Consider the following 24,413-nt stretch of genomic DNA (forward strand, 5'->3'; position numbering starts at 1 on the left):
GTCCAAACACAGAGGAGCAGAGGAGCACAGTGACCAACATCACAACAATGGCATTAAGCACATTTGGGGTTTTCATGCCCGTGACCTGCAACAGCACTGGTCCAGGCCATGGTGGTTCTGCCTCTCTAGAAGACAGCAATAGGTGGCAAAGGCTGTCAGGGCAGTGCCCTTCCCTTTCACACTCATCAAAAGCGACCCGGTCATATATCCCCTTTGAGGAGCAACAGCAGCAACTTGGTCCAGCTCACAGAATCACAGAATGGTTGGGGTTGGAAGGGACCTTTGGAGATCATGTACTCCAACCCACCTGCTAAAGCAGGTTCACCTAGAGTAGATCACACAGGAATTTGTGCAGGTGGGTCTTGAATGTCTCCAGAGAAGGAGACTCCACAACCTGTCTGGGCAGCCTGTTCCAGTTCCCTGTCACCCTCAAGGTAAAGAAGTTTTTCCTCATATTCAGATGGAACCTCCTGTGCTTCAATCTGTGCCCACTGCCCCTCATCCTATCATTGGGCACCACTAAAAGGAGTCTGGTCCCATCCTCTTGACACCCACCCTTCCTGCATCTCCTGGAAGTCCTCTCAGCTGCATGGGTGATCCTCTGTAGAGCCCAGAGCATGGAGAAGTCACATTGTATTGTGGGGGAGGAGATTGTTCACTGGGATGATGTTGGGTTCACACTTTCTTTTTTTCTCCATTTTGGCATGCAGCCTGCAGACAGGGTACATACCTCTCGTGTTCTCCCCATGACTGTAGGTGCAGTGCCTGATGCCCCATCTGAGCTCTGCTGTTTGGTTTTTGCTCCAGTTAATCCTCTGGACACGCTGGTCCACTGGGGAATGTTTCTGGTACAGGCCATATCAGCACCCAATCACCCTTTTTCCCTTTGTCCCTGCCCCAGAAGCTCCAGATCTCACTTTCTTTCCTTTCCTTTTCACTTCCTTATAACTTCTGGGCCATGTTGGTCTCCTTTGAGAATAAAGCTGGGAAAGGTATTACTTGAACTCTTCTGCTGATCCATTGCTGTTCAGCTGCATCTGTGCCTTCCACTCTGCTTTTTCAGGCAAGAAGCCTAAAGCACCCGTGTTTTCTGGGGTGCAGCAGCAGGAAAGCTGTGGCAGGAAGCCTGGGCTAGGGATGTTATAGCTCATCACAAGGCTGACAGACATCTCGATTGCTGCATTTTTTTGTGGGAAAGTGTGGAGGCAGTTTTTAGGATTGAAAGATTCTGGCTATGAAGACCCTTTGGAGCTTCATATGAGCTGACATGTCAGATGAGTGTTGACAGCCTGTCAAGCAGCTGACAGGGCATGGTCCTGCTCTGAACAAGGTGCTTCAGCCAAAAGCCAAGGAACGGGACTGGCAGGCCATTTCCTCTGCAAGCTGAAAGGAAAACAGGGAAGGAACAGATGCTTCCCAAGGAGAGATGCATATTTCCTTGTTGATAATAGGGGAGAGCTGAACTCCATACTACAGGCCTTTATCAGCCTGTACTACTCCCATTCCTTGTCCTTAAAAGTCTGTCCTCTCAAAGCCAGAAGAGCAGAAGAACAGACTTTATCACTCTTCCCTTTGTCAGTTCTCCCTCCTTAGTCACTTCTCAGAAGAGAAGTGACACAAGATTCACCCTCAACCCTCCCTTCTCCTGCACGATGTGCTGCTGCTACTTTTCAGCTCTGCTTTTCGTTAGCGAGCAACTCAGTCCCAAGTCAGTTAGGCTTCCTGAGGGCCACTGATCCAGCAGCCAGAGGCATCTGCCAACAGAAAGAAAAAGTCAAAACAGGCATTGAAGGCCAGGTAAGCGACAAAATAACTATGCCCACCTAAAAACGATAAATGGCCATATGCCACCAGGAGAAGAGTGAATGTCTGAATCTCCTCACTTCTGGACACTCAGCTCTGCTGTGCCTCTCTGCAAGAGCAATGTTCGAAAAAGCATTTGGAGGATGGTGTTAGAGACCTTGATCATGACTGCCCACTGCAAATACTGCCCTCCCTCCCTCAACTGATTAGCCACTGACTAACAGGTACTGCAATCATGGGACTCCACAGGGTGACAGCCACACCTATGAGAGCAGGTTTTAACTCCCAACATTTCATCCAGTGATGGCAAAGCAAAAACAGCAGCAAGTTCCAACCCACCACACTATCCTCAGTGCAGAGAGACAATCACTAGTCCTATCGGTCCAACATTGTGTCCCACACCCACAGTACACTCCAGCGATCTAGGGCAGAGCACACAGAGGAGTGAAATGTCGAGAAAGCACAGTCCATGCCCTCCTGCTCAGACAAAAGTAGGGAGGAAACAGGAGGGAGTCGGCTCACCTGGGATGTGCTCACATGTTAAGTGCCACAGCTAGAGGGGGTCTAGAACGGGTTGCCCAGAGAGGTGGTAGATGTCCCAGATATTCCAGGCCAGGCTGGACGAGGCTCTGAGCAACCTGATCTAGTTGAAGATGTCACTGCTTATCGCACTAGATGACCTTTGAAGGTCCTTTCCAAGCCAAAGCATCATATGATTCTATGATTACATCCCAAACTCCATCTTTGTTTTGCCCATGACAAAAAAGTCAAGAGAAGTTGTCAGGCAGCAGGTGCAATGGTAGCATGTATGAAAAAGCAGGAACAGAAAACAAACTAGGAACAGAAGCAGGAACAGAAATTAGATTTGTTTCTGCATATGAAATCCCTTTACAAGCATCACTGGCAGAGACAATGACAAGCTACAGTCATTTGTCTGAGACAAGCATGGGGACAAAATGGCACCTCCTAAAGTGGTTCCCAGAAGGGCTCACAAGCCGGAAAGCAAACACTCATCAGATACTTTTCCTTCAGGTTGCTTTGATTCACATGCAGTGGGATGTTCAGTATACAAGAAGACGCTGACTCTTGTTCAAAGTAAAACCCTCAAAATACATTTAATGTAGTGTAAGCTCCCCAGAAGCAATTCCTCCAGTCCAGCTGGCTGATCCTCTTGCACCACACAAGATACGCACAGCCCAATACCAGCCAGCGCTGAGCTATGTGGACCCTTGGTCTGACCCACCAAGACACTGTTATTAGGTTATGGGAAATAGCTTAATGTCCACACTCTTTCCACCACAATAGAGACTCTTTATTCTTTGTACATGAAGATCAGAAAAATATATGCAAACAGAAAAAAATTCCACACAGTCCAGGTACATCTACTCAGCATTTTCTTTTCAGTATGGTTAAGAAAAGCAACTTCTCACAGTCACAAGCAGCTGATACCAACAATTTGGTTTTTTATCTCAAAGGTGGTATCCTCCTCTCAGGATTAACCAGTTCTAAACCTTTCATTTGCATGAGATTTTAGCCAAACAACAATACTTATTTACAAAGTAAATTATTAAGAACTCCATTAAAATATTGCACAGATTTTGTAAATAATTTTTTATCTGGCTGATGTCAAGTAATTTGTACTAACAAGTCATAAAAGGTCTAAGCAGATTACTACAGAGGTGACTCCTAATCACTCCTCTCCCATAATGAAACCATGAAGCCTTTATTATTCAAAGTTACAGGCCACTGTGTGACCTCCTGTTCCAGTTAAACACAGGGGAAGTTTTGTTCCTGAGAAAATAGGATTGGGACTCTGTGGATTGAAGAATTTCACCATTCCACCAGAAATTCCTGTCTACCAGCCCTGTAGACTGCCAAGTCCAGCTCCCTGGCTCCTGAACAGCATCAGGAGGATGAAAACCACAGGAAGATTGGAAAAACGTGCAAAGCCAGAGGCAAAAGAAAATACAGGGTCACTCAGAAAGATCATGTGCAATTCTTGAGTTGCTGATAGAAAGAAAAAGTTTCTGGGAAGTTCAGACCTCTTTTTAGACAGACCTGTAACTATTTTTCCATTATGTGAGTGAATTGCAATGTTCATGTATGTGTGATGTATGGTATGCATCTCTTGTAAGAAGAATTCAATAACTATGTTAAGAAGAAGCTTCAGCTAACACAGTAGATACAAATCAATGACCACCTGGTGAGACTGGAGTATTACAGCCACCCGTCTTCAGTTTAAGAATGGGTACAGGCCAGGAAAGACAGCATAAATATGACTATTGCAGCACCTGTATTTTTTCCCAATATGGAACATACATAAATAGAAAACATCCCACAAATGGTCCTTCTCTCCCTAGTCCATTTTCCATCTGCATGCACCCATTGTCCAACAACATATATAGAATACAGAATCCAGGTGTAAAAGTGGCTGTTACATTGCTAAATGTATTTAGGGTGAGATTCCATAAAAGCATCTAAAAGAAAGCTATGTTTCCAATCACAGTTGAAAACACCATTCCAAAACACACCATACACATTGTTTTTAACATATTTGAGACTTCTAATACACATACCATAGTTTATCTAAGCTTCCATCTTGCCTATAATGTATTATACTAACACAAAACAGCAGTGCCACAGTTCAGCTGGATGTTAAGGAGACAGACAATACCAGCAACTTGAAAGTATGTGAAAGATACATTTGAAAGTATGTGAAAGATACAGCTTTTTTGCAGGTATATAACTGTTAAGACATGGGCTAGGAAACTTAATTCATAATATTGACCAGCTTCTTGCTTAAGATTCAGCGAGAGGGGTGTTTTGAAGGCCATGATCCAGCCACTAGAGCACTGGACTGCCCAGGACCTCTTCCCAGTTCTGTCAGAGTCATGATACAACTTTAGATAAAGCTCTTTTCACGTTCTGTGTACAGTGTAGCCAGAAAGCAAAAACTAAAAGACTGAATATTCATATTCTCATTAATTACCCTCTCAATAATATAAATGCATACACAATACATATGTGTGCATATGCATCACACCCATATTACTGATGTACAGATACAGATATGCTTATAAATACAGAAGAGAGAATGTGTGCATAAAGTCTACCATAACAAGGATCTATATACAATAATTATGGAAAGCAAAGCTTGTATTTAGAAACTAGAATATGTCTAACAGATTTTACTGGAGTCATGCATCCTTATTAAAAAGCCAACCATGGTAAAGAAGTTCAAATTATTCCTAAATATTCTTTAAAGCAATTACATTTATGATGTAATTTATTGCATTTATTAAACTACTAACATATGGAACATTCCTTTTATGTCCAACTGCAGGTTTCCCAAGACACACAAATAAGTTGTGTAAACTGCTACAGCAAGAACGTTTCGTTTTGCTGTGACTTCCAGTGACAAGTCCTGAAGGGTTACATATTACTACAGACTGTAATTCACTTAAAACAAAATACCAAGAGGAGCCAAAAAATTTCAGTTCTTTGGGTCTGCATTAACGGAGAGGACTGAAGTCCAGATCCAGCAAATCCCTTATGCTGACTCTTTTTATCATGTGCATATTATTTAGTGCATATAATCAAACGAAGTTGAATAGGATACGGACACAGACAAAGTTTAAACAAAGGGGAAGCATTAGCAGAATCTGGGCTACACAGAAGTAACCCACTGGCCTGTTCTGCCCACTGCTCTGAACCTGTTACCCATCCAGCCCCTCTGAAGCAATGGTTTAGTCTGTTGTACATGATCTATACATAGTCTGGTTCAAGCTATCACATGACATTAATAACCTAACAATATTTTGCCTTGCTAACTTAATTTCATGACTCCAGAGGACCAAATGGTGGTAACAGACCTGGCCAACTGGAAATACAAAAGTCAAATGCTAATTTCATTAATGTTCTTTTGCTTACAGAAATGAAAACAGGAAATTAAATAACTTCACCAATGGGGAAACAATTGCTTTTACTACTGTTAAATCAAATAATAACACCTGCAAATGCAGGGTTGCAAGGTTTGTTTCTTTTTCAGATGTACAGCCACTTGCTCTGAGAATCAGGGGCTTTTGTTTGTTTTCAATTATTTTTTTAAGTGAAGGGTGAAGAGAACAGAAAGCAGAAGCCAGGCACAAATGTTTAACATAATATAAAAAATACCTATAGGAAGAGACAGTAAGCACTGAAGTCACAAACAAATATTACATTCTGCAGCAAACAGAACTTCCTGACAAACAATGCACACATATTCTGTAAGGAAAAATGCTTTCTCTACACTCAACTCACACACTTCCCAGTGTATGTCACTTCCAAGTTCCAATTAGATGACTTCTTTCCCCTCTCTGAGGGGTTTTTATTAATGTAAGCCTACACACAACTGAAATTTAATTATAAATTAAGAATATGTCCATACTGAGATGTTTGACTATCAATTTTAATATGACAATTATGTCTTTTATGAAGGTTCATTAACACTTTATTTGTGTCTTTATTAGGAAAAAAAAACAATTAAAATCAACCAAAAGCCCAGCCATAGCAGCTGTAATAAGACACAAATGTTTTTTGAGCAGTATAACTGGTTCCAAAACATTATTGTATAGTATCCAGAAGACTGTCAGAACTCGAAAGATAGATACACTTTCAAATTTTATCTATATATGCATACATATAAATATATACACATACACATACCAAAATGCCTCAAATCAGAAGGTTTTATGAGTGTAGTAAATTTGTTATACTATTGTTATACTGAAAGTATTGTCCTGGTGAAATACATGTCCTTAGACACTTACAACACTTCAGCAAAAAATTGTGGAAACGTTGAAATGTAACTAACAACCTTCTTTTTAGAATAATTTTCTTCATTTTGACCTTTTTTAACTAAAGAAACAAATTCTTGACAATAAAGATAAAAACCATACGCCCTTGTATTCACATTATAACTTAAGAACTTCTTTGGGAAATGTGAAGCATTGCTATTTTTCATTCCATCAGTCAAAACATCTGGATTTTAGTGGTTTTATAGCACAAATGGCTTGTTCAGAGTATAGCCTTTCCCCATTTAAAAAAAAATTATACCCCCATTTCATTTTCATCACATGGCTAGCATATGTTTCATGCCAACTTTATTCAAGGCCAAAACTTGTTGCAACTCATCAGGCCAAATAATTACTATAGGAATGTAAAGCAAAGAAAAAAATAAATTTGCAATCAAGTCAGTAAAAAAAAAACCAAACCCCATCACAACTCCAAAACACCAAAAAAGTCTATGGTATTCTGAGAAGGGAAGAGATAAATAACTATCAGATTGCTGGTTTCTCTCAGAAGGTCATTGTAACTGAAAAGGGGTGAAAGAAAAGAAATAAAGAATAAAGAAGGAGAGCTCAGTTTTTGTATGACCTGTCATCACAAGTGAAGTTTTCCAAAATAAGTAGATCAGATAAAAGCAGGAAAGAACTGCAGATTACTGAAATATTTCTCTTTCAAACAAAATACCGAAACAAAACAAACCAGCTTACCCCATAGAGTCATTGTTGAAAACATGGCTGCATTAAACTAAGACTATTCCATTTGTCCGCACGTCCTCCTCAGGTTTGCTCACCATTTACCTCTTATTTCCAATAAAACTTGGAGATAAGAGAGATACAAGATCATTATCCATCTCTTTTTATTGATACAGAGAGGGTTGCAAAATAAACAATGATTTTTTCCTTTTAGTGGGGGTGACACAATCTTCTTGTGGTTTTTGACCAGTAAAGGTCTGAAGTATATACATATAGACCCTGATTTGCCTCTTCTGGCTTCGTAAAGCTTTGCTTCAGCATCAATCTAATGTGTTTTACTGTCCTCAAAATTTTTACTGTTACAAAATTCAATCATTTCCACTTAGCAGTAGCATTGCCTCAAAGTCAGTGAGAAGGCAGCCAGTTGAGCAACTCTGAAGTGAGGATTACCCAGCAGAGAGCTAGAACAGCACTCAAACTGCAGATAAAGCTATTGAGAGTAAGTTGTTAAAAAAAACGTGCACCCTTTCCAAGGCATCACCTGCACAGTGTAGGAAAGAGCCTCACAAGGGGCCAGCAAGGCAGGTTGAGCTCAGGAGCTGGATGAGCAACCAGGAATGAAGCTACAAGCTACAGTCAGGGCAACCTTACAGCACACTGCCGCTAGCAGGGGCAAGATCCTGTCCCTGGAGTTTTGCTGACCCAGCAACGAGTCATCCAATTGACAAACCTATTCATGTCTTCTTGACAAGTAAAAAATGTGTTTATTTTATCAATTTAATTCAGGTGAAATCTGGTGTGATTTCGCTTGAGGGAGAGCAGCAGTCCACAAGCTTTGGACAGCACAGATGACTAAAGAACAGAGCATAGGATGACACTGTCAAGCGACAGCACTGAAGACAGACTGTGATTTCTTGGAAGAGGCCACCTTAGCTGAAACAAGACAGACAGGGCTCATAAACAGACATTATAAAGCCAGCAACTCAAAAGGAACATACACACCTCAAGGTTTCGAGGTGCCTTATCAAAGTGCTCCTTATTCCTCAAGTGCCAACCTACACTAAATGATAACCCTTTGCTACTGTCAATTATCACACTTGCTCAAAAAGTAAAGGGCAGTGCCAAATCTAACCATTTTAGTTCTGAAAAACCATGCAGATTGTCAGTTTTGTGGCACACGATGGAAACTGATGGGTTCTTCGCAGTCTGCTTTCCTTGAAAGCTTGGGAAATCTTTCTCTAGACACTTCACTTCCAAGAACATCAACTCTGTAACACTGGGAAACATCAGAATGAAGGTTACACTTGCAACCTTGATTCTGTGCTTTGCATCTATGCATTATTTACACAGTACTGAAATAAGTGATGAAACACTACTTTCCGTTGGACATCCACATCGGTGCAGAGCAAGACACAAGTTTGGAAATGAATAAAAATGTTTAATAAAGGAGCATACATTCCTTAAGCTGTGTATGTCAGAAGGTAAACAGTAACCAAAGACCGTAAACAAGAAAAGTTAAGTTTTTGGCTGACATAGTAGAGAAATGACCAGCAGGACAGAATTTTATCTCTGTTGTTACAGTGATGCTAAGGGAATGAGTTTGTAACAGTGTGAGCTGATTTAAAGAAGGTCCTTTCCCTTTTCCTGACTGCACACTCCAACCACTTCTACCAGCTCCAGCATTCTTCAGACCCTTCCACAAGACACTGATTTGGCAGAAAATAACCAAACAAAAAGACTGCATAGCCTTCTGCCAGATCCATGAGGTGAATCAATTCACAGAGCTGATACGAGGCAAGAGAGGGGAGCAGTATCTCCCCACATAGAGCTGCAGAAAACTTATGTCCACCTAGCTGCCTGTAAAGCTGCAGTTAAAAAGATATACTACATTCTGGACGCGATCTCTGATTATCTGCATATCAGATCTGAGAATACTTGCAGTTCCAAACTGCAAGTGTGGCCAGCATCCATATTTACACCTGAAGTCAATGAGACCTGCTTTTGGAACAGGTGGAGAAACGTTAAGGACTTGGAAAACTTCTGGCAGTAATCTGTGTATTAGCTCCCACTTGCAACATGGAGATAATCACATGCTTTTCACCATTAAGATTAAACACTTGTGAGAGATACAGTTTTCAGAGCAATAAATGTTACAGAAAAGCCTCAGAGAAAAATAAGTCTTCAGAGCCAGGCTCACTAGTCTTGTAAATAAGGTCTAGAATAAGGATACCGTAAAATACTCTGCAACAGCTCATAATTTAGCATGGCTTATTCTAAAAATCTAATGAAACAGAAAACCCATGGAAAAAAAATATGTCAGGATATACAGACACAGTCAAAGGGCTAAAGTAGATTCACAGAAGACAGACTTCACAATCCAAATCTACTTTTTACACAGCTGTGAGCATTTCATTTTTAGTAGCCTTTGAATCCTCACAGGCACAGGTGAAACACTCATCCTTAACTTTGGTTATCTGCAGAGGTTATTTCTGAGCAAAAAAATACATGAAGCAGGGATGCTGTCACCATTGAGAAAAACCTGAAATGTTGTAACACTATGCAGTGGGATGTGCACCTTCATACAGCCAACGACATGAGCAGGGAGGGAGCTGCATCACCACAAGCTGTTGCCCTGTGAATCCTGAGAGCACACAGTCACGGGTGATACTGAGGATAAAGAGCAGGAACAGTAGCTCCATCCCATCCTTGTGTGCCTACCCACTGGCATCATCAGAGACTGGAGTGATGGGTATACAACATGCCAAAGCAGAACTCAGTGGAAGCTGGATAATTTACACCCTTTCATAAGGCAAATAAATTGATAAAAATAGTTCTACTCACAGTCTCTTTAAAACCATGCCTCCTAAAACCATAATAAAATGATCTATGATGAGTAAGAAAAACGTATGAGTGTGCTTTACAATAAACCTATCATTTAATCAGACCTGGAAATTCTGGGTTTAACTTTTTTGCTCTGTGCCAGACAGCCTCTGTGCCTGAGGCAAGTCATGTTGCTATTGCATGTACTGGTCCTTTCTCCATATGGTGACAAAGATGAGACTTCATGAGGTACCAGAATGCACATGCTAAAGCTTGTAAGGCAGTCAGACAGAATAGTGACAAGCATCCCAGAAAAACCCATAGAAGTGTGTCCTCAATTCATTTTCACTAATGACATGATGTGCAGTACATCTCAGTAAAGGTTGTCAAACTATCAATGGACATATGAATTAAAAAAAAAACACATACATGTATAAACTGCAATACATAAACATGAAAAAATTCCTCTTCCATTTGTCTGATATTCTTAATAACTGCAGTGCATCCCAATTAGTGCAACAAAACCCATAGGAATCTGTGAGTACGGAGGATAAACACCAAGAAAAGTCTGCAAAGCCAAAATTTCTCAGCTCCCACATTGCCTACAAAAGCGCACCCTTGTCCAACCACCTACGCCAAACCTCCGCCTTTTTCCAAATTCAAACTCACTTGCAGCAAGTTTTAAAAACCAACAAATTCACATTAGTCTGGGCTGAACATACTGAACTGCACTAGAGGTGCCACATCAAGTGACGCACCAGCAGCTCTTTGTCTCGCACAGTGAGAGATGTACGTACCGCTTTGGCTTTTCCTTTGACCCAACTTGCAGAACAAGAGAAGCAGCAGCGCGCTGCAGGGCAAAAAGCACAGAGGCTCTACCTGGCATCCTGCCCACGAGCTACAACAGATTTTGGTACCATGTTGTTTTATATATAGCAAGGAGCAGGTCCCAGCCTTCTGCTCAGGCTTCAGATTTCCAAATGGTGTGAGGAGTAATTGCTTGTAGAACAGGCTAATTTTGAAGTGAAAGAGGGCACAGGTGATGGTGTGAGCGATACTGGCAGAGATGCCTGATGTCAATCAGGAGGCAAAGAAATATCTATGGACTGTTATGTGAATTAAAGCAAAACTATTTCAGATAGAAAAAAAAAAAAAGGTAAAAATTGCATGAGACTGGACCTTCACCCCTTTGGTGTTTTATATCTTCAATGTCTTCCACTATCCTGTTACCACTCACATGGGTGAACCTATAAATATTTGTAACCACATCAGAGTTATTTAAGGTAAGTTATCAAAACTGAAAACACTCACTTTAACCTCTCAAAATACTCCTGAAGGAGCACAGGGAGCAGAAGGGGAGGAAGGAAAAAGCGCAGTAAAGTATACAACCTGGCAGGCCTGAATTGCTTTACCATATAAAACCTGGATAAAATGCACATGAAGGGAAAAAAATGTACATTAGAGCAAGCAAAAAAAAAAAGGGGGGGGCGGGGTGAGGATAAGGGTGTAAAGGACCAAAAATTTACAGAAAATTCTCAATAAGATCTCTGTAAGATCTCTGCATGTCAGCATTATGACTGAAAAGAAGGCATTTATTTAAAGAAACTAAAGATATTTTAAAAGGTTAACTATTACACACACTATTAGAAAACCACTATGGAGCAATTAACATGTTAAATTGGATAGGAAAAAAAAATTTAAAGAAAAATATTGTGTACTTACTATCATTTAGTGTCGTGAAGTCCAGGAATCGATACTCATAGCAAACATCTATCTTGGTTTCTACCTGGGGCCTCTTCAAAGTTGAATAGATATTACCAGGTCGTTTTTCATCATGCTTCTCTAGTTTGTTCAATCCACAACCCATTTCAGCAGCTCCTGATACAAAAAAGGTAGGGAAAGGAAAAAAGGAACAAGTATTAAAACCACTCACTTTGGGTTTTTTCTTTCTGTTTTCTTGCAACACAATGGTACATTATGGTGATTTTTAGATACAAGCTACCTACAAACTATATGTAATTGTATAATTAAATGCTCAGATAGTAACTGAAGTATATACCACTCATATCAACCATCAGGCATACTTTTATTTTACTGGAAAACTGACAGTTAAATGTAAGTGTTTTACATCTTTCACATGTATTCAGTAGTATACTCCAGAAGACACATATTCCATGATAAAAAGTGCCAGAAAATGCAAAATAACTTGCTAATATAAGGGTTGACAACTTAATAACAATTTGTACATTTGCAGTTACTATGAGAGCAGATAGTACTATCTTTTACAAAGATCTCTGTAACATTCAAATCAATATGTAGACTTGTAATTCAATGGAAAAAGCAAGCTTGCAGAGAACTAAAAACTACCTGACTTCCTTCCACCTCATTTTTTCAGGTAAGCCACAGGAAATAATAGCACTTTGCAGAATTCATCTTCAAACCAGGAGAGGCAGAACTGGACTAGATAAATCTAGGTCTCTTTAATAAGCTGCCAGCCTACAGCGTTTTAAAGGATTACTCCTGACAACCATTTCTGCTACACATTTAATGTTTCTCAATATCCTGCACATTACAGCTCATCTGAGTATGAAAGAATGGAAGAACTGCATGGTGAAAATACTCAGATGATCCAAATCCTCTCATTCCTCTTCAACAATGTTGGTCAGATTGACGCAAATTATTTCAACCAGCAGTGAGCATAAGAAGATAAAAAGACACACCAGCTGGCACCTGAGGCTTTTCATCACAACCCACCCAACATCCTGCGTCTGCCTACACAGAGAAACTCTCACTTCAGGGACGGAGAAGAACACGCAGAACCAAATAAACACCCAGTGACAAAGATGGGGTCCTGTAGGCATGGGATCCATTCAGTGTAAATGCGCTGCATGAAGCATCATAAAGACCTTTTGTTCAGCCTCCGTGCAACCTTCAACAGGCAGCAACAAGCACCTGAAAAATGTCAGTCACAAACCAGGGCTGCTTTTACCTTGGCAGTTAATAAACCTAAAGCGAAGAATGAAAAACTATGTTCTCTGTCTACAAAGATGCACTTATAAGCTTATGCTGCAACTTCATCCCCAAAAGGGTTCGGAAATCAGTAAAATTTCCAGCCCAAACGTATTTGGAATCTACCTGTAGAAATTTATTTATACTTCTATTGTGCTTTAACTTTTGTAATTTTTGTCCCTCCCTCATATTTCCTTGTGAAGTCATTTTTTTGAATTTGCCCTGTCCCTCACAGTGTTCCGCTAGGATAAACGTGCCCAAGACCTTTCCCATCACTTGGAAGACAAGATCTCTGCTCCCTTCACCAACCCACTCACTCTCGTTTGCATTACTCCTGGTTTCATTTCACTACATGAACACAGGTGACCATATGCTCAAAATGAGATCTTAACAAAGCCAATTAAAACAACATTAATGCTTCTCTGGCTCTACTGCAAATAACATGACCAGTGCACCTAAAATCAGTCACAGCTGAAACACATTGAGTTTACTGTCAGCTTCTCAGTAGCCAAAGAACCCATTTCTCTTTATTTTTATGTAACACAGCTAATTGAGGAGTTCCCAACCTATAACACAGGTCTTCGCTCACCCCATAGCTTTGCTCTATTCCATTGCCTTTCCACTACTCGGTTACAATCTCATCCCATGCTTCTGCAACTGTGTAAGAGCTGGAATTCATTTTGGGCTTAACAATGGAGCCCAACTTCACATCACCTGCAGAGTCCATAAGTGAACAGGTACAGCTTATTACAAAGTCACTAGTAAATACATCAAAATAGGACTGACCAACACATTAAACCTTAAAAAAAAATGCCATAGTAAATATTTGATCACATGGAAGCTGGAAGCAGAAAGAACATTTACTAAAAAGACCTTCAGCATCAAGAATAGATGATGTTTCAAACATACTCCTGATTTTAAATATTTGGGGATTAATGAAACAGATAACAACCTTCCCTGCTTATTTCGGCAGAAAAGTAAAAACTACATTATTTTAACCATTTCTGTAAATGAAAGCTAGGAGGTTGGGAATTTTTTTTACATGTAAGGTTAAAAATCCTGAAGATTTTTTCCTCTTCCCCAAAATAATATTTTCTACTTTTTTTTTTTTTCTTTTTTTTGAAATGACAACTACTCCTATTAAGTAAAAAAAAGGGGATTGTTCTTTCATAAATACAGCAGTTTCTTTCTTTTGCTTAAGTCTAAAATGTTATTTACTTTAATATATAAAGGTAAATTGTATATTAATGTGCCTAACAAGATACAATGAGTATTTCCATGGTCTGCAATTGAACACATCCAGCAGTAGACTTGTGCTTGAACACACTGTGGAATAAGGAATTCAGACAGCAACCGTAGAGAGTGTATCAAATTTCATGTCTCAGTGATGGCCCAGTAACTCTTACACATCTTAAGTGTATGTTATGGCACTTTGTAAGGAAAAAAATTCCATTTCAGAGGTCATTAAGCAGCAGTGCCTGCAACCCTTAGTTAGACAAAGAGTCTGAAATCCACAGGACTCTTCAGACAGCGAGGGTTGCAGAAGGAGGCCCTAGGGACTCAGTATTTCACATCATGGAGAGTTTTGCATTCTTTCCTAAATCGGGGTGAAAGTGCTAGAAAATACAAGCCTGCTCTTCCAGTGGCAGCCACGGACACTCTCCTGTGCTTCTCCAGCAAACATTTCCCTTTGAGAAAACCAGTTCACCTTCATCGTCCACACAAGTAGCGATCTCTGTGAACAGCACCAACTCACAAGCCATTCAGCATGGAGATTCCTGCCCACTCGAGACTGGCCTGAAAACATACATTTTTTGCATCAATTCAATGAGTGACTGCTTACCAGAAGATTGATTTTCACCTTCCTCATGCTTGGCTAAACAATTAGTGTCCTTGAGGATAAATACTTCCTAATATTTCGTTAATTATAGACAATTATATTTATGTTACTAAAGCACACATATGGAGAATGATGCTTTCACTTGAATAAAAATGAGGTGTCAGTAGAAAAAACAAGTTTCACAACATCACAATCTTTTCCACAGCAATTAGGATGCAAGCACTGCAGCAGTATAAAATAAATCTTAAGAAATAAAGTTCCTACTTTAATACAGGAGTCTAAGCATTAAAAAAAATCCAGGGATGTATGAAAACTTAACGTTTTCTCAAATATACCAATGATGTGTGTATGACAAGTAATCACTGAATCACCAGATTCTGCTCAATGTTATCCCACAAACTTCCCACTGGGACAGCTTGCTTTATAACCTTCCAAGGATTTTTAACGTTAGTTATTACCCTCTTCCTCCCTTTCCTATGCAGCAAAGTTCAGCTGTTCAAAGTCCTTCCATCCTCATCTGAAAACATCTCCTTGCTTTTCAGTTACTAATCTAGCTGTCAACAGGACATTATTCACCTTCTTAATTTTCTACGTTGAAGTTATCAAAGAATTCTGTAGGAAATGTTCATCACTGATGCATTCAAAGTAATCTAAACCCACTTCAATCTCCCTTTTCAGCAGCTATATTGTTTTGCTATAAGGGATGCTTAAGGTTACTGTACTACAGATACTTATCTTGGCTTTCTATACCCACATGTGAATGCTACTTTTTTTATTCAGTATTAAACCAAAATACGACAACTAATGTTCATTTTTTAGTAGAGAATAAATCAAGAAACTATTCTTAAAAACATTGCAAATATTTCAAATATGTCTTGCTCTGCAGTGTGTTCTAAGTCAAACTTTTACTTTTTCATTAATGTAAAAATTCATTATCAACTCGCTAGTTCCACCCTTTTGAATGACAGAAGTAATATCTAATGGAGAATATTAACCACTAAAATTAAGATTTAGCTATGGGCTCTTACAGCTACACATGCTGGAAAAACTAATTCTGTCCACAAACTCACTTAGATCACAAATTAATCTTATGCGTGCTCTATGATCTTGATAATCTCTAAAACTGTTCTTGTGTTCAGCCATGTGATGATAAAACTAGAACTGAAACCCAGATCTAACAACAGATTATTTTTTTTAGTCTATATCTCATTTTAATTTTGCGAAACACGGAAAATAGAAGCTGTGATGAGTTGCAGAACAGTAAAGCCTACAGCCAACTAGTTCCTAAGTTCAGCAAAGGTCCTGACTGGTTAGGAAACACGCAGTCTTCTCCTGTAAACTGAGCCCAAAAATTTAACCTGGGTTTTGTACACCCCAAACAAACACCCAGCTTGCAAGCCACAGAATAAGTGCCTTGCTGCCACTTCCTCCTTCCCATTACTGTCCTTCGTTATATATTTTAAGAGTAGAGGAGCATCTGGAGAAACGGGAAAGAGAGCCACCCCTGCAGGGCAAATGACCTGCCCTTGAACATTCCTCAACGCAAGTTTTACTGGAACTGGTACCATCCTCTGCCATGAAAAACAAAAAGTTACAACAAATTGTACTCAGCAAACAAAAAAACCCCAGGATTTCCATTTTTAAACACCAACATGATCCACGAAAATGAGCATATCTTGAATAAAATACAGGAATTTTTATAGGTCTTTTAGATATCTGCCAAGTTTTCAACTCATCATCTCTGAACCTAAGCTTTGTTAAAATACTTCCTGCAGCTTGGTTTGCTTTCTCACTTGACTAACTTGTGTTCAAAATAGATGAAATACAAGTTCAGAATTAGCAAAGAACAAGCACAAAATAGCATCATGTACCTACCAACTTATTTTCTTGATAATAGTGGCTCAGGCCCAAGGATTCCTTTTTAGCAAGAAAAGGGCACAAAAAGAGAAGAAAAAGAAACTGCCTTCTATCTAATTTTTTGTTTGGGGCTCTTTTTGGGAATAAGCGGAGCTAATTTTCTGATGTATCACCCCCTCCTTTCATGGAACTCCATAATAATTTATCTCCAAGGAATAATAATGGAAATTACACTGAAATGTAACAGAACCCCATGGCTAATGGAAGCTTGAATAGATTATCCAACTAAGTAATTTAAGGGATGTTTATCAACCAAGTATATATTGGCTAAACAGTTTATTTCAACCATATCAATATTATGGAAAACGTTGTGTCAATGACTACTTACAGGAATAATCTGAAAAGGCTTCCTAAACCATTCTTTAAAATACATATAGTATTGGAGCCAATTGCTAAATATATAGCATTGGACTGAATATTCAAATATCATCTAATACACACGTCAGTGCAATACACTACCACCTGAAATAGAAACAAGGTAATTTTAATATTTATAATGGCATCCAGAGAAAACGTGCTGTACAGGCAGATTATGTTACTGTCAGCTTGTTTTTAAGCGTAACTAGTGAGAATAAACCTGCTTGCATTAACTCATTTAAAATCTTTCTTGTCCAGAAATAGTGACCTCATTTCATGAGCTTTACCATGAATAAATTTATTTTTTAAAATACATATCATAAGTCACTCTTAAAGCTCCTCTCACTTATAGAATACAGTGTTCTTACTGGGAAGTGCAGCAGCAAAACGAGATAACTGCAATGCACTAATAGGTTTTCCTCTCTATTTTGGTTAAGTCCTTTCATCCTAGTTCTTCCTTCCCTGGGTAATACTTAGCTACCTCACAGGGATGCTAGAAGGCTTTTACAAATAATTACAGGACTTCACGTTTGTTGTGCAGTAATGAGACGCACTTATTTTCTTAAACCATCACTCCTGCAATCCTGACCTTTCCATTTTCAAAATAATAAGCACTTCAGGCTCAGCTCAGTTCACTTGCTGGCATGTGGTCACTTAATTCTTCCATCCTTCCCAGCCTACAAAACACCAGAGTGCTTAGTCCCCCATTCAGCTCTAAACAAGACCTGAGAGAGCTTGTAAATTGCAGTCCAGTCCCTTTCCTAGCATAGTTAATGCAATGAAGCAGAAGCAGCATAACAATGCAAAAAAAACCCATCAGGCAGAGCAGCATAACCAAAGCAAAGGATTAAAAACACCAGACCTGACAAAGTGGGTTTACAGGTAAACAAAAAAAGGAGAATAGTGTGCTAGGATGATCCCAGAATAGAAGTTCCCGGAAAAGCGCCATGCTCCTGACATATCCCCATTTTTCGCACCCTGGCTCACCACTACGATGACTTTTTGTGAGATTACACCATTAAGAGGGAAACTCTTAGCAAGAGATACCTACTTGGTCTTTCAAGAGTATCACCATACAGGTAACTATGGAAGCACATATTCAATAAATACCCTAATAATTTTTATTTGTGGGGAGGGATCAGTTGTTTAAGCAACTAATGTTTTGTAACTAATTAGCCAAATAATTTGAAAGATTCTGAAATACATATTTTGAAAATACAAAGAACAATTACAGTAAATCAGTCCTATCTATTGCTGGATGTCACAACTGACCAATTTTTTCACCATATACTTGCCAATTTGACTAGAACTATCAGGATTTTAGACTTGCAGCTGATAACTGAATCACTGCTTATAGAAAGGTTGGTGAAAGAATAACCCCGGATTTATTATTTATGATTGATTTTATTTAAATTAAACGGTAGAGCAACCCAAGTAAATCTGCAATTAAGGTTTTCAATTTCAAAAGGCAAATCTCAAAAACTAAGGGAACTCATTAGTGAGATGAACGGGAATGAAAAGTTGGAGGACGTGAGCACAGGGGAGGTCTGGAACATGTTTAAACTACAATATGAATATCTGCAGAATTTGTAACCCAAGGAAGTGACAAGAGAATTCATAAGAAGGTTTCCAGATGCAGCGAGATGAATTACCTAATAAAGAAGGAAAGGTAGAACAAGCAGAGAGCTTTCAGGGGACAGGGGGAAAAAAAAGCTCAGCGGAGGAAACTACAGGCTCAGATCAAGAAACACCAGCATGAAATGAAATGTGCCAGAAGTCAAGCCCAGTTAGAGAGGCCAAAGATACCACAACCAAACAGAAGCAGAACACAAATCAGGGGGACTAATTTGGACACACACCAATAACTCTGGAAGACCTGTCATGATGAACTGCAGACCCAGTTCCTAGAATTAAAAAATAAACAACTGCACCGGCTCTGGTACCATCTCCCTGGGAGACAAGAAAATGTACCGCCTACGTGAAAAAAGGAGGAAAATATAATTTGGCAAATTAAGACAATTGCAAGTCTAGCCTCAAGAGTTTGCTAAGCTTTAGGAAGAAAACTAAATAATACATAGATAAATATTATACGGATTCAACAAAATTGGAACAGGCTACCTTGATAGGTCTTATTCACGAGCCACAAAGAAAACAGAGCCCTAGAACGCAGCAGGTCAAATAATGCGACACGGTGATAACGTGATTTCAGCAAAATATTATTAGGTGCTATTGTTTTTACTATTGTGTTCACAACACTAGCCTTGGGCTCAACTCTGCTGCCCTGCATAGCATACACTTTCCTCTGTGCTGTCCCTGGTTGGGGAGCTACTTCTGTGGCCTCCCTGCCCAGGAGCAGGAGCTGCCACCAGCTGCACACAAATCTCTCTGGGGAAAAAAAGCTGTTTCGCATGTGTGTGCACGTGGGAAAGAGGGTGGGAGGAAGAAAAGCAAAGAGGACCAGAGAACTGGTGGAGGACTAAGTTCTGTTGTGCTAGTGCTGGGGAGCAACCTCAGGAACCCTTGGGTTGGTGAGAGACCCTCGCTCTTTAGCCCACCAACATCACCCTATAATGCTCATCCTAAAGATGTAATACTTAGTAGTACCATGATGCTGTCTTTTGGTACTGAAAAAGATTCAGATGGTAACACACATTTCTACAAAATACTCTTAGGCAGGTACGTGGTCAAGATAAAGAAGTGTTAATATCACTAGACAAAGTACTGGTAAAATTTCTGCTGAAATACCATGGCTGCAAACGTTCAAGCAAGGTGCCTCCAAGTGAAGACAGGCCAGTACTGAGATGCTAAGAAGGACTAGAGAACTCCTCTCAAGAACTTAAGGGTAAAATACAGGAGCTAACATTTATTATCTGGCAAATTAAAGACTGAGTAGACCCGACAGACGCATGCATAGGAATCACAAACAGGAATCCAACTTTCCTTTAAAGTTCATCTCACACCACTCTGAACCCACAGAAAACAGACATGAAAAACAGATGCATACTGCAACGTATGCCTGCCCAGTAGCTTCAAGGACAGTGAGTAAAACCATGTCAAAACACAAAGCTAGGCAGACCTGACAGTCCTATGCTTATTGTCTTTTGCCAGTTTGCCATGGAGTAAAACCCTGGCCAACCAATTTGGGGTAAAAGGTAAAGTGGTGCATTGGAGTGAGGTATGAAGCTATGGGATCTCCCATGAAGTAGGAGGATGGAATAATAGTTAGGTGATCATTTATTTATTTAAAATAAACACTTCATCAATTTTGGTTTTTATTCTTCAAAAGGCTGTGGCTCCAGCTTTTACACCACAGATTATAAAGTCTCTTCATTACCAATTCATTATGCCCTATATGTTATCTGTGTTTCCTGGTACCACAGCTCAGAACTCCCCTAGGCATTTAATCACAGCTGTATATACTCATTGCATGCTACATTCTCACTCTCGGACCAGGGGAATGCCAGCATTCAAGCAGTGGAAAGCCCCTTGTCTAATGTAACTAACTTGAGGTTAAGCTAGATTCCTAAAATAACCCTTCATTCTGAGACTTTTTTTTTTCCTTAGAAAAAACAGAAATTAAATACACAAGTGTGACCACTAGCGTTGTGAAAAAGAGGGTTATTGCCAATAACTTGTTATTCAATACCAGAAGCTGAAATGGGTTGGATTCATTAAAAATAAAACCTAAAAGCAGATGTACAGAAAGATTTCTCCTTGTAAACTAGAGATCGGTTGTGTCTTGACAATGTTATTCTCGTACTAAATTTTAAAAGAAAAGAAAAAAGGGGGGTGTTTATGGGAATAAAAATAGAAGCGGCACACAATCATACCAGAGCTTCCAAACTTTGGCCGAAGACGTTAAAGAACGTATTGTCAGCTATGGTTAATTTCTTATTATTTTACATCTGCCGATGAGTGCAGCACAGCAGCCACCCCTCCCGAGCCCCGGGGAGGCTCCAGTGCGCTCGGTCGGGACAGAGAACAAATTGCCTCCCATTAATTACTTGTCCGAGTTGGAAGAGTCATAGAAGAGCTCTGAAAGTCCACCCAGCTGTATCCCCCGCTTCCAGAAATACAGAGGCTGTGAGAAGTAGGTGTTCTGACAAGAATTTAGATAAACAAGAGAAGAGGTGTATTTCATGCTCAGATATACAACTGCTGACCCATGGTCGCGCTACCTCTCCTTATTTTATAACAAAAACGTGATGAAACGGTGTCATGTACTTAAAAAAGACAAGATCCAGCCCAGCCTTTGAAAATAACTGTACAATCGCAAGCCCCAGCACAGCCACACGATGGCACGTCGCGGTACCGCCGCTTCCAGGTGCCCGGCGTGTGAGGAGCGGCGCCGGGCAGGGCGCAGGCGGGCGGGCACCCACCCCGGCTCCCCTCACACCTCTCTGCCCTGCCCGGCTCTGCCTCACCGCGGCGGCGGCCGGACGCGAACAACCGCGCTGGCTGGAAGAGATTTTCAGCAACGCCGCCTCCGGTCCCCGCAAGCGCCCCGGCGGAGCCCGGGGGTCTCCTCACCGCCTGACAGGGCGGCACCGCCCGCCTGCCCCGCCGCCTTCCCGGGCCTAACGGCCAGCGAGAGCGCAGAGCTCCGCACCGGCCCCTCGGCAAACGGCGGGTCCGCCGCCCCCTCCGGAGCAGCGGTTTACCGGCGCTGCACACACCGAAATCACCACGGGGAGAGGGCGGGAGGGAGTGCCGCCCCCCGCCCCGGGAAAGCCTCAGGCAGCCCCTCCAAAGCCGGGCACGCCGGCCAGACCGGCCCCGCTCCGAACTTCGGGAGCCAGAGGATCAAGACGAGTCGGAGCCGCGGAGCCGCTTTCCCCGCTCTGCCGCGCCGACCCTGCCCGGCGCCGACCCCCGACCGGCCTCGTACCCCTCTCCTGCCCCCTCAGCAAGTTCACCCGCCGGGCCGGGCGAGCGGTACCTGGGACAGCCGGCGGGCAAAGCGCAGCCTGGCAGTGCTGAAGGATGCCCGGCGGGCGGAGACGGCCGGCCCCGCTGACAGTGCTTCCTCCTCCTCCTCCGGCTGCCGCCCGTGCCCGCCCGCCTCGCTCCGGGGCCGCTCCCCTGGTGGGCTCCGCGACAGTGTGGTGCCGGGGCAGCGCCGCGCCGCCACACCGCCCCGCTGCCCGACAGAAAGTTTGTGCCGCGCAGCCTGGGGGCGGCGGCACGGCGCGGGGAGGTGCCTCCGCGGGGCCGGGCCGGGCAGCTCCGCTCCGCGCCGAGCCGAGCCCCGCTGCCTGGGGCCGCGGCCACTTCCTCTTCCTCCGAGCTGCGGGGTCGAGCCCCGCGCCCAGCGACAGCCGCGGCGAGGCAGGGACACGGGCAGCGGCGCCTCCCGCCTGCGCCACTGACACGGCTCGAAGCGGGAACTACTCCGCCCGCCGGCCAGGGCTGGAAGCCCCTCACTCACTGCCCCCACCCCACCCGCACAGCCCCGGGCACAGCTGCGCCCCCTTCCCCTCCGTCCCTGGCCGGGGTAGACTCTGCTAGTTGCTTTCAGGCCCACACCATCAAGCCAGACCTGGGCTCACCACAATAGAACCGTCCTCCTTACACCCAGAGCCTGAACCTCTCCCTTCAATGTGCCTCTTCTCTCATTCTCAGATAGTGGCAAGACTTGTATAGGTCAACCAAGTCCAGCTCCTTCAGCTTCCCCTGGCAAGACACATACTCCAGCCGTGGCAGCACTCCCAACCTATCAACAACGTTCTTGTCACAGGAATGACACACCTGGACAGAGTAGGCAGCCTACAAGAGCCCTACTGGGTGCCAAATAAAAGATAAACTCTTTTCCAAGCTACTGGCACACTGTTGTTGGCTATGGTCAGCTTGCTGCCCACCAACACCTTCGCAACAGAGCTGCTACCCAGACAAGCAGGCAGAGATTTGGATCTGTGCAAGCTGGCCTCCCTTTCCAGAGGCAGGATGTTGAATTTCCTTGTTAAATTTCAAGACTTGATGCTGGTCTTTTCCTTGAGCTTGCCCAGGTTCTCTTGGAAAGCAGCCCAGCCCTGAAGCTTGTCAACTGCAACCCCAGTACAGAGTCATGTGCAAACATGGCAACAGTGGATCCTGTCATCTTCTCCAGGTCCTTGAAAAATTATGTTAAATACAACAAGTCTCCACATGCTAGTGCCCTCCAGGCAAAGCATGACCCATGAAACTGCAACTGTCTGAGCCCAACCACACAATAAGCTTTTAAGCCATCTAGCTGTCCACCCACCCACCCAGACTACAGAATTTTAACCACACATAAAAATAGCACAGAAGCCAGTGCCAACCACCCTACTGAAGTTGCCATGGCATCCTCTGCCATCCCAACGCCTACAAATGCAGCCATTTTTTCATAGAAGGCAAACAATTGGTGAGGCACTATGGCACCCTTTCTAGACACACCAAGTACACATAAGAAAGTCTATTCCAAGAGGTCTCTATTTTCCCAGGGACCGATTTCCTCCTTGTTCCCCAAATTGTCCTCCTGGCCTTTTCTGAGAATGGGTGCAACATTTGCCTTACTGTAGTTGTTGTGGAGCCTCCTCACCCCACTACAGAGAGCAGCTGTTCTCAAGGCATCAGTCAGCTCTTCCCAGCACCCTCAGATACAGCTCAGCTGGTCTCAGATTTGTACAGGTCAAGTTCTCAGAAGAATCCCTGTCTTGTTCCTTATCCAGTGCTGGTAGTTCTTCACCTGCTTGAACCTCACCTCCAAGCACACAGGTCAGAAAGACTGAGGCAAAGGCAGCTCTGAGTACATTGTCTTTACCTGTGCAAACATTCAACAACATGCCAACATGTTTCCTGTTCAGCCTCTTACTGCTCTCGTAGTTTTTGGGAGCAACATGAGATTCTACAAGCCCAACATCAACACCATCCCTACATGCCTTAGCAGCATTTCTAATAATTCCCAATTCACTGACTTGTTTTGCTATTTAGATGTGCTACTCTTGCATAGGGAAAAGGTTCCTCTTAGAAACCTGCCAGCTTCCCTATGCTGCCTTCACCTTTCCAAGCTGCATCCCAAGGCATCCCATTTCCCAGTTCCCCAAATAAGCCAAAGTTTGCTCTTGGACATCTAAAGACTTGCCTTCCTCCTTCCCTTCAGGATTTTGAGCCCCAGTGTATGATCATGA

At 42.1% G+C, this 24,413-nt stretch overlaps 1 protein-coding gene across 2 annotated transcripts in view; it reads right to left on the bottom strand.

The window, feature by feature from the left end:
* RFTN1 (raftlin, lipid raft linker 1) overlaps positions 1-22,535 on the bottom strand; it is a 98,529-nt gene extending 75,994 nt beyond the window's left edge. Inside the window, exons 1-2 of one of the 2 annotated variants that reach the window (XM_065051463.1) lie at positions 22,154-22,535; positions 11,865-12,020 (exon numbers count right to left, since the gene is read on the bottom strand). In XM_065051463.1, the coding sequence (XP_064907535.1) occupies positions 11,865-12,009 (145 nt within the window). In that variant the 5' untranslated portion in view covers positions 12,010-12,020; positions 22,154-22,535. The remainder of the gene's footprint in view (positions 1-11,864; positions 12,021-22,153) is intronic. The other variant, XM_065051462.1, reaches the window with a different exon arrangement.
* Between the last annotated feature and the right edge of the window lie 1,878 nt (positions 22,536-24,413).

This window comes from Columba livia, chromosome 2 (assembly GCF_036013475.1).
Source record: "Columba livia isolate bColLiv1 breed racing homer chromosome 2, bColLiv1.pat.W.v2, whole genome shotgun sequence".
Lineage (NCBI taxonomy): Eukaryota > Metazoa > Chordata > Aves > Columbiformes > Columbidae > Columba > Columba livia.